This window comes from Neolamprologus brichardi, chromosome 3 (genome assembly GCF_056152115.1).
Source record: "Neolamprologus brichardi isolate AB-2024 chromosome 3, ASM5615211v1, whole genome shotgun sequence".
Classification (NCBI taxonomy): Eukaryota; Metazoa; Chordata; class Actinopteri; order Cichliformes; family Cichlidae; genus Neolamprologus; species Neolamprologus brichardi.
The window spans coordinates 60,668,678-60,679,767 of record NC_142106.1 but is presented as its reverse complement, the minus strand read 5'-3'; the positions used below and the strand labels follow the sequence as shown (position 1 = coordinate 60,679,767).

Below are 11,090 nucleotides of genomic sequence, written 5' to 3'. Positions count from 1 at the left end.
GGAAAAAAGTCAGTTAAACTTCTGTAATAGTTTTATGATAATTTAATGAGCAGAGAGTTATTGATCAATATGTCAGATACTTTGGTGCTAATGCACTGCCCGGCACATGGAGCCCAATTGGCATTTGCAATAGAATACCAGAATTGATTGACCATTGTCAGTTAACAAATGTCAGCGTCATCCATTTGTTGACTCTAAGTAAAAAAAACAGGATTTATTGCTAAATCTAAAAACTCTTTAGTGCACCCTCATTGCAACTTAACAACAGTGTTTGTTTAATGTTTATCTGTCATTTTTCAGACTGAGTCACTGTAAGCTCTCAGAGAGAGGCTATGAAGCTCTGTCCTCAGCTCTCAGCTCCCAGTCCTCTAGTCTGAGAAAGCTGGACCTGAGTAACTCTGACCTGCAGGATTCAGGCGTGAAGCTTCTGTCTGCTGGAGTGAAGAGTCCACACTGTAAAATGGAAACTCTCAGGTCAGGATTTAAAATTTTTCATTGATGATCACGTTAAACCTGATTTCTATTACTGCATAAACAGTAAATTGATTTTTAAAAAAGTCTTAATGTAGAAATTAGTGTCTGGGATTTTTAGTGATATTTGTTCACTTTCTGTCTTTCATGTGCAATGAAATGTCCCATCTGCTCCTCTGAGTCCAAATTCTTTATTTTAGCAGTGCTTCATCCACCAAACCTTCTAGTTCGATTCCTGTATTCTGAAGGTTTTTAGGCTGTTTGTTCAGATATCAGAATTTGATTTTCAGAAACATTTAGTAATAAAAATATGATCAATTGATTATTTCTGACTGAAAAGATGAAATATATATTTTGTCATAGTGATATGACTCATTGCCTCACTTAAACATAAAATGTAAACAAAAATTCAAAACAATAGATTAATAGAAAACAGAATTTGACTGTTGACCTTAAAGTGAGCTTAAATGTTTTTCACTTCCTGTTTTATTTTGGTAGTTATCGTCTCTGATTTTTACTTTTCCTTCCTCCGCCGACATTGTCTACATTAGTTTCAGCTGTAGAAGGTTTTATTGACTGTTTGATTTGTCACTTAAACTATAATTGTTGACCTATAAACTATTGCTAAAATGTATTTTCATTAAAATACCAAATAATTTATTACTTTATCATCTAATTAGATTATAATTCTGTAAATAAGAGTGATAGTGTGGCCTGTGTGGGTTGTCTTCAGGTTCTCTGCTTCCTCCCACAGTCCAAAAACATGCATGTAAGGTTAACTGGAGATGTGTGATTGTGAGCATAAATGTTTGTCTGTCGCTGTCTAGCTCTGTTTCTACCTGGCTACATCACCGTGGTTACTGATGCTGAACCAATAACCTAGTCTGGATCAGGTTATGTTCAGAGTTTTTGTTTAAAATCAGCTGAAGTGCCTCATTTTCACTGATTCTTTCATTTACAGAAAGCTTTAAGTGAGATATAGATTCAGTCATATGTTACTAATATTACTTTTAACCTGAGTAGCGAAAGTCCGCGGGGATCTTAAAATGATGTGCCGGGAGTTGTGCCGTTCTCTGCGGCTTCAGTGACCCTTGAGCTCTCGACCAGCTATCGAGTTGGTGGGTAACAGACGTCTCCGAAAACGTCGAAGCACTTTTGCAAATATGCGATATCTTGATAAACAGAGCAGATTTTTGAAGTTTCCACACCCACATTCTCGCCTGAAAATATGTTAAAAGTTTATTTTGTGACCCAGGAAGATTAATAAGAATAATTTTAAAACTTAGTAGCGGTCGCCATTACCGGAAACTGGAGTTTAGCTGGACCGCACTATGAATTCTGGGATATGGTGGGCCACGAAGGACACACCCGACCCATCCTTCAAATTCGGGGAAAAGGAGGACGCATTTGTCGGCTGCATTCGGAGGACTTTGGACAGCCTTCGGTGCGTCGCTGTGACGTTATCGGTCTGCAAATGTGTCCTCAGGAGGATGCAGCCCATGAATTTGGACACACCGAGCCTGCGTGCTGGTAGCACCTTAGCCACAGCTCGGGTGTGGAGGAGAAGCTGAAAAAGAAGGTTTTCTAGTTTGTAAGGAAGCAAAAACTGAGAGGACTAAGTTAAAGAGAGGCTGGAGAGTAACACAGAGCAGCAATGAATGCTGCTCACACAGTTTAGACAGTTTAGCATCAAATGTTCGAGTGAGTTAGCTCCCAGCTAACTAGCAGAGCAGCTAACTAGCAAACCAGCTAACTGCACCCACAAGCTGCGACTGCATCTTTCTAACAAGAGCGTCAGACACTCAGACTGATTTTCTTTGTGGATGATGATGTATTCTCACACTGATCCTTCATGATGATGCTGCCATCCACCCACTGCTCCCAGTGTTGCCAACTCCTCAGTAAGGAAAATTGCTATTGGCTGTCCTAAAAGTTGCTGGAAGTCGCTAAATGATGTCATCGCCTAATTTGGATAAATGGTCATGCTAATGTAATTGTAACGTACGTTGTAGGAGAGAAGAATAACATCGTGGAAGAGACACAACGTGAGTAAAAAAATGTCCTTGAATGCATTTAAATAAATAAATCATAGTTCTGTCTGTAACTATTACAACACTCTCACCACATTTGTTAACAATTCTCTCAACAAATGTGTTTTTCCTCGTTCTTTGTTATCCAGCTGAGACTTTGGGTATAAATGTGTCATAAACAGGAGAAAGCAGTGCAGGTTCAATGTAATCAAACCTCGGACTGAGTTCAAAATCATGACCTGTCCCTGACACCACATCAGCACCAGAACCATGATGTGTTTACTCACATTTAAAAAGGTGGAGGTCAGTGTGAATGGACTGTTGTCATTGGTCTGAATGTGCCTCTATAAACATGTGCTCTTCATTATTGATGTTTTCCTAATGAACAGAAAATGAGACTTAACAAAATCCTTCTGACTGTTGTTGGAGCAGGTTGGGTCCTGGGTTTGAGTCCCCCACTGTACCACAGTGGCTTCTAGCTTTGTTTCACAGTGTGTAGAACAACAAATAAAACCAAATCACAAAAAAACACATCAAACTTTGAGGGTTTAACCAAGGATGAGGAAGCAGACTCGGCCCCAAACATCTGGATATATGGATGGTTACCACAGCAACCACAGCAGTGTGCTCTCAGTATATTTAGTTGTATGAAGGTGTTTGTGGTGTGTTGCAGCTGAAACAGCATCATGTATGTTGACACAGGGAGAAAATAGTGTGAGAACACTGTTCACAGCAGTCACAGCTCGCTGCCTTCAACAGTCTCTTCCTTCCTTGTTTGGATGTCACTGATATCATCTTCTGCTCTCACACTGACCACCTGTTGAAGCTAACATGCTAACATGGAAGCCGTAGGTATGCCACCTGTGGCAGCTGAGGTCACGTGATCTGAGTGTTTGAACCACACGTTGGAGCAGCGTTTCCAAACATCTGCACTTCAGAAGCTCCAAAGTGTGGAAACGTCACTGTGGAGCGTCTCATCTCTATCTAAGAGATTTTCTTGCCTCTGCAAAGCGAAGGTAGCAAACAGCACCATAGTTTGTCAATCCCAACCAATCAGAGCGCTCCTTATGTCACGTCACATGACTCGTGTGTTTACCTCTTTGATTAGCACCCAAAGAACTAAAGAAAGGCTAAAAGGACGTTCAGCCAATCAAATCCCTCCTAGGAACAGGAGGTCTAGAGAGGAAATGGAGCAGAGAAGGAGAATCACCAGTTTAAATGTCTGAGTTTTAAACTGGTGACCCTCTAAAGAGGCTTTTATTGACTCTGTTTTCTTTACAGGTTTTTTCACCATTTAAACTGTTTAATATCAGATTTAGAAATAACTTTTGGACAATTTTTCTACATTTGCACTAAAATGTTTCATAAGTAATGACTTTCTGACTTTACGTTGGACTAATCTAACGACTCAGCCTGGCTATGTTGGACTTGGTGTGGAAGCAGCTCCCAGTATAAGTTCAGGAGACAGACACCCTCTCTATTAGAAGATCAGCTGCAAACTTTCCTTTTTGATAAAGCTTATAGTTCGAGCTGGATCAGGTGAACCATCCCTTAATTATGCTGCTATAGGCTCAGGCTGTTGGTGGACTTCCCATGATGGTCTGCTTTCTTCTCCACTCCCCTCTTTTCACTCCTGATGCTTTTATATGTCACTACTGCATGTCTTTTGTCTTCTCTCTCCTTAGTTTGTGTTTTGTTCTTGTCTGTCTGAGCTCATCTCTTCTCTTTCCCCTCACCCTGCAACCAGTCATGGTAGATGCTCCTCCTGGAGCCTGTTTTCACTGGGAGGATCTTTGTGTCAGAGTTCTTCTTCCCACCATCACCAAGTGCTGCTCACAGTGGATTGTGTCGCGAAATCGATCAATGTAGAGCAGTGAGACAAACCACGGAGGCCCCAGAGAAGTGCAATCAAACGATGAGTTTATTAACACACAGGAGAAAACATCAGCCTATGTCTTTGACAAAAATACATGTTGTGGACACTTACAAAGCAGTGGGGTATACCTCTGTCTCTCTTCCACAGCATGTCTTTATCCTGTCTTCCTTCTCTCACCCTAACCGGTCGCAGCAGATGGCCGCCCCTCCCTGAGCCTGGTTCTGCCGGAGGTTTCTTCCTGTTAAAAGGGAGTTTTTCCTTCCCACTGTCGCCAAAGTACTTGCTCATAGGGGGTCATATGATTGTTGGGTTTTTCTCTGTATCTATGAAGCGCCTTGAGGCGACTTTTGTTGTGATTTGGCGCTATATAAATAAAATTGAATTGAATTGAATTGAAAAGAATTTCTGTATCTCCACAATTGTCTGATGGTAGGGGCTTTCTTTCTAATATTGGAGGCTGTTACCTTACACTGTTAAACAGCTTCAGATAACTGTTGTTGTCTGTTGGGAATTGTCACTTTTAAATAAAGTTACATTGAATGGATGTAAATGGATAGATGTTATTGTGACAAAGAGAAAACGATTGTTGACAGATAGATTGTTGTTTTGTGTGTCTGCAGTCTGTCAGGCTGTCTGATCACAGAGGAAGGCTGTACTTCTCTGGCCTCAGCTCTGAGCTCCAACCCCTCCCATCTGAGAGAGCTGGACTTGAGCTACAATCATCCGGGAGACTCAGGAATGAAGCTGCTGTTGGCTGGACTGAAGGATCCAGGCTGGAGACTGGACACTCTCAGGTATGGAGAGAATGTCTGATAGAGAAGGAAGAGCTGGAAACATTTACTGTGTCCTTCACTCACTTCCTGTTTGTTTTCTGCAGATGACACATGAACAATCACACATGCAGGAATATTTTCAGGGACAGACACACTAGTCTAGCTGGATAGTACATGGATATTTATGTAGGGGTCTCCAAGGAGTCTGTTTGTAGGAACAATAATTATAACTGATAAGTCATGTTGAGAGTTTCATTAAAAGTAGACCTACAGTTAGGTCCATAAATATTTGGACAGAGACAACATTTTGCAACTTTAGACTTTATTAGGTCACAGGTGTACCTGAGATAGTGGGCACTGTGTACCTAATAAAGTGTCAGCCATGTGTATGTTTCCCATGCTGTATGTCCACAGTCTCAGTGACAGTCGGTGACACTGACAGAAGGATGAAACAAGGCTGTGAATCATTTCAGTCTGTGTGTGTGACAGAGGCAGACAGGAGCAGCTAACATTCGGAAATGGAAGCTTAAATAATGACAAACTCTACATTCACGGCTGAATTCACAATAATTTGTTCTCAAGTGCACATTTAGCAGCTAATGCTAATACTGTTTTCCCTTGCTTTCTACAACTTGAGCAGCTATTGCTAAGTAGGCCACTTTGCTCTGCTAAGGATTTGTGTGACCATGATGGAAACTCTGATAAGCTAATGCTGCTAAGCTAATGCTGTTTATGGGCCCTGTTAGAATCAATATTTCATTCTCATTCTGTTGTTTGAGAACAATATTAACGTCTCACATCATTATTATACAAGAGAAAAGGGTATTAGCGTTAGCTACTAATGCTTATTCACCTCAAATTAGCTTTAGCTGCTAATGGGAGCCTAGTTAGCATAAACCCTTCACATCATTATAATGCAAGGAAAAAGAGTCACTCATGGCAGCCTATTTAGCATTAACGTCACATCATTATAACACAAGAGAAAAGGGTATTAGCATTAACTACTAGTGCTTATTCACCTCAAATTACCTTTAGCTGCTAATGGCAGCCTACTTAGCATTAACTCCTCACTAATATAAAGCTAATTTACATCAAATTAACATTAGCTGCTCATATTGTTATAAGGAAAGAGAAAACGTTATTAGCATTAGCTACTAATAATTATTCACCCCTAATTAGAATAAGCCGCTAAAAGCAGCCTACTTAGCACTCCTCACTTCGTTGTTACCCAACGGAAAAGAGTATTAGTATTAGCTACTATCATTTTTAATAAGTAAGAGAAAACAGTGTTAGCATTATTGGATAATGCTAACTCACATTAAATTAGCATTAGCTATTTACAACAGCGTACTTAGAATTAGACGCTCACATTGGTCATGTCCAAATTCATGGGCTGCATCCTCCTGAGGACCCGGCCTTCGCGGTCTACATGGGCCAGGTCCTCAGAAGGTCGGGTAGGCCGGAAGTAAACGGCTGGGGAAATTGGACGGTCTAGCCTTCTGATTAGCATCACCGCTGTCGCGGTGGAGTTTAATAAACTCGGCCGTCTGCTCCGTTATCTAAAATATAACAGGACACTGGCGTAAATTCTTGACCGTCTCATACTACTGTTTAATTAGTTTTCTGTTTGACGTTTAGTCAGCTGTGTAAAAACCAAGGAGGAACCCACCCGGGGGATTAATAACGTTTTATTTTATCTAATCTAATCGAATAAATTTAATCTCAGCCAAACTGATTTACTCACGAACAAACAAAACACTGAAAAAAGCCCAACATTAACATTTTTAGGTTGTCTAAGTGACTTATATATTACGTTTAACCCGAGTAGCAAAAGTCCGCGGTGGTCTGAAGATGATGTGCCTGGAGTTGTGCCGGGAGTTGTGCCGTTCTCGGCGGCTTCAGTGACCCTCGAGCTCTCGGCTAGCTATCGAGCTGTTGGGTAACAGACGTCTCCGAAAACGTAAGCATTACTGCTCAAGTTGTTATAAGGAAAGAGAAAACGGTATTAGCATTAGCTGCTAATAATTATTCACCCCTAATTAGAGTTAGCCCCTAATGTCAGCCTACTTAGCATTAACTCCTGACGTCATTGTAATGCAGGGGAAAAGAGTTACCATTACCGGATAATGCTAATTCACATCAAATTAGAATTAGTTAATAAGGGTAGACTTCGTATCAGTAGCTGCTGTCATTCTTACAAAGCAAACAGTATGAGCAGTACTAGCTGCTCACATTGTTAAAGGGGAAGAGAAAACGATATTAGCATTAGCTGGTAATAATTATTCACCCCTAATTAGAATTAGCCACTAATGGCGTATTGTTAAAAAGTAAGAAAAAACATTGTTAGCATAAGCGGATAATGCTAATTCACCTCAAATTAGTATTAGCTAATAACGGCACCTGCTTAGCATTAGCTGGTCACATTGTTATAAGGCAAGAAAATATGGTATTAGCATTAGCTGCCAATTTCTATTTACCTAAAATTAGCATCAGTGACTAATGGCAATCTACTTAACATTAACTCCTCACTAATACAATGCTAATTCATATCAAATTAGCATTAGCTGCTAATATCAGCCTACTTAGCACTAGCTGCTCACATTGTTAGAAATCAAGAGAATATGGTATTAGCATTAGTTGCCAATGCTTATTCACCTAAATTTAGTATTAGCCGCTAATGGTAGCCTATTTAGCATAAACTTCTTAATGCTACATGAAGTTAATTAATGCTAAATAGGCTTAACTAAAATAAAAGTAATGTTAGCTATAGCTGCTGGTATTGTTAAAAGGTAAGATAAAACATTGCTAGGAGCAGAGGATAATGCTAACACCCATAATAATTAGCATTACCTAATAATGGCAGCCTTCTTAGTATTAGGTGCTCATATTGTTAAAATGCAAGGGAAAAGAGTTGGCAAAAACATTGTTAGCATTAGTGGCTAATGCTAATTCACCTAAATTAGCATTAGCTAATGATGGCGACATACCTAGCATCAGCTACTGATATTGATATAAAGCAAGAAAATATGGTATTAACATTAGCTTTTAAGGCTTTTTCATCTAAAATTAGAATTAGCCACTAATGGCGTCCTATTTAGCATTAACTCTTCACATTGCAGGGGAAAAGTTAAAATTGAATAAAAAAAAGTGTTCACATTAGCTACTCCTATTGTTTAAAAGTAAGAAAAAACTTTGCTAGCATAAGCGAATAATGCTAATTCACATCAAATTAGTATTAGCTAATAACAGCAACCTACTTAGTTTTAGCTGGTCACATTGTTGTAAACCAAGAAAATATGGTATTAGCATTAGCTGCCAATTCCTATTCACCTAAAATTAGCATTAGCCACTAATGGCAGTCTACTTAGTATTAACTCCTCACTAATATAATGCTAATTTACATCAAATTAGCATTAGCTGCCAGCATCAGCCTACCTAGCACTAGCTGCAAACATTGTTAAAAGGGAAGGGAAAAGTGTTAGCATTACCCGATAATGTTAAACTCGCATCAAATTAGCATTAGCTAATAACAGCAGCCTTCTTAGCATAAGCCACTCACATTGTTATAATGCAAGGGAAAAGAATTAGCATTAACGGATGATGCTAACTCACCTCAAAATAGAAAATATGGTATTAGCATTAGCTGCTAATGGTTATTCACCTAAAATTAGAATTGGCCATTAATGGCGTCCTAATTAGCATTAACTCTTTACATCGCAGGGGAAAAGTTAAAATTGAATTAAAAATAGTGTTCATATTAGCTAGTCATATTGTTAAAAAGTACGAGAAAACATTGTTAGCATAAGCGGATGATGCTAATTCACCTCAAATTAGTATTAGCTAATAACGGCAACCTACTTAGCATTAGCTGGTCTCATTGTTATAAAGCAAGAAAATATGGTATTAGCATTAGCTGCCAATTCCTATTCACTTAAAATTAGCATTACCTGCTAATGGCAGTCTACTTAGCATTAACTGCTCACTAATGTAATGCTAATTCACATCAAATTATCTTTAGCTTTAGCATTAGCTTTTAGCATCAGCCTACCTAGCACCAGCTGCTCACGTTGTTAAAAGGCAAGAGAAAACGATATTAGCATTAGCTGGTAATAATTATTCACCCCTAATTAGAATTAGCTGCTGATGGCAGCATACTTAGCATTAACTCCTCACATCGTTATAATGCAAATGATGCTAACTTGCATTAAATTAGACTGCTGTTATTAGCTAATGCTATTTAGCAGTAGCTGCTCACATTGTTATAAAGCAAAGAAAAACGATATGAGCATTAGGTTCTAATGCGTATTTGCCTTAAATTAGACGTAGGTGCTAATGGCGGCCTACTTAGCATTAGCAGCTCAGATGTTGTAATGCTAGGGAAAAGAGTGTTAGCATTAGCCGTTCACATTGTTATAAAGTTAAGGGAAATAGTGTTAGCATTAGCTACTCACATTGTTAAAAAGTAAGTGTTAGTATTAGTGCATAATGCTAATTCACATCAAATTAGCATTAGTTAATTACAGCAGCCTGTTTAGCATTATGTAACGCGGTTGAAGGACCAGGGCGCCTGACTGCAGCTACATAGACAATGAGCTCTCAGAAGAGGTCTCGACTATGGAGCCTGAGTGTGTGAAGAAAACACAGGAAACCAAAAGTAGAGCTCAAAAATATATATATATTGTGTTTGTTATGATAAATATAGAGACAGATATACAAAAAAAATATGTATAATATATCACAAACAAAATAATGCTAACAATACAAAACAGCTTATTAGGGTCCAAAAGGAGGTGGGATGAGGTTTAGTCCAGTATGAGATTTGGTTCAGTTCCATGGACCTGTGATAGGTCACGTGACAACAGTTTTTGTAATTCAGTCCATAGAATCATGAATCCTACCGCAACATAGCGGTGGTCGGGTGGCTCGCCATCCCGCGCTGATCAGGGCTGATCGCGGGGAAAAAAAACCCGACCTAAACAAGGTCAAAACATAAATTATCATTCACAGAAGAAAATGAAACGGCATTCTACTGCTGTGACAAAATAAATACGTAACTCCATAAACAACAAAGTCAAGTAATTAATGCCATGTGTCATACAACAATCAATAAACCATCTTCTCTTATAATGAATCTCATTCAAAACACTATTATAGAAAAACATTATCATGGGTCCCATCAAAGTATATCAGCAATAAAGCTAATAACCATTATCCAACATTATCAAATATATTTACAAAACTCATTTAATCACAGATGTTGCGCAACAGATTCAAAGAGGATTTTAACTCAATGCAAAAATCTCATAGGCCGTTTTGGCATTTCTTCAGAAAAGTAACAAAAAACATCCAAAACGGACAAAACTACAGAAGTCAAATCACTCGTTCAACTCTAGATACGTTAATTCGACATTCGGCCATAGTAGAATAAACAAAGACAACAATATTCAATGAATAAAACCAGTAATTCAACTTACTGTCGCTAGCCTAGCATCAGCTTACCGGCATTCTAGGATGTGCGACCGCCGCTCCGCATTTACAGTGATTGCGACCGAACAAAACAAACAAATAACTCACCGTTGAGTCGATTGTGAGGTAGTGTAAAGATGAATGAATCGGCCGAGTTATTGCACGCTGTCAACTAGTATGCAACGTAAAATTTGTCAATATCTGACAAGTACGCCAACCACAGGGACAACAGCAGCCGGGGAAGCAGGGAAGATGCAGCTGATTGACCCGGAAGTTATATGGGGTTCATTCCCGCCACAATAAAGGGACTGGCGGAAGTGGGAACAGAAGTCACCGTGGTTACACTCTCCCCTCCTAATCTCATGGACGTCCTCGTACATGGACTAGGCTGGCAGCGAATGACTGGTTGGCTGGGGTGCGAAGGCATCGTCTCCTCTTCTTCATCGTCTTGAAGAGCGAAGGAGAAGACAGAAC

At 39.4% G+C, this 11,090-nt stretch overlaps 1 protein-coding gene across 5 annotated transcripts in view; it reads left to right on the top strand.

Moving 5' to 3' along the window:
• LOC102777248 (NLR family CARD domain-containing protein 3-like) overlaps positions 1–11,090 on the top strand; it is a 1,099,208-nt gene that overhangs the window by 850,314 nt on the left and 237,804 nt on the right. For 3 of the 5 annotated variants that reach the window (XM_087837904.1, XM_087837901.1, XM_087837898.1), the window contains 2 exons: positions 301–474; positions 4,998–5,171. The exons of the other annotated variants lie outside the window; for them this stretch is intronic. In XM_087837904.1, coding sequence (XP_087694030.1) covers positions 301–474; positions 4,998–5,171 — 348 coding nt within the window. The remainder of the gene's footprint in view (positions 1–300; positions 475–4,997; positions 5,172–11,090) is intronic. 5 annotated transcript variants of the gene reach the window in all.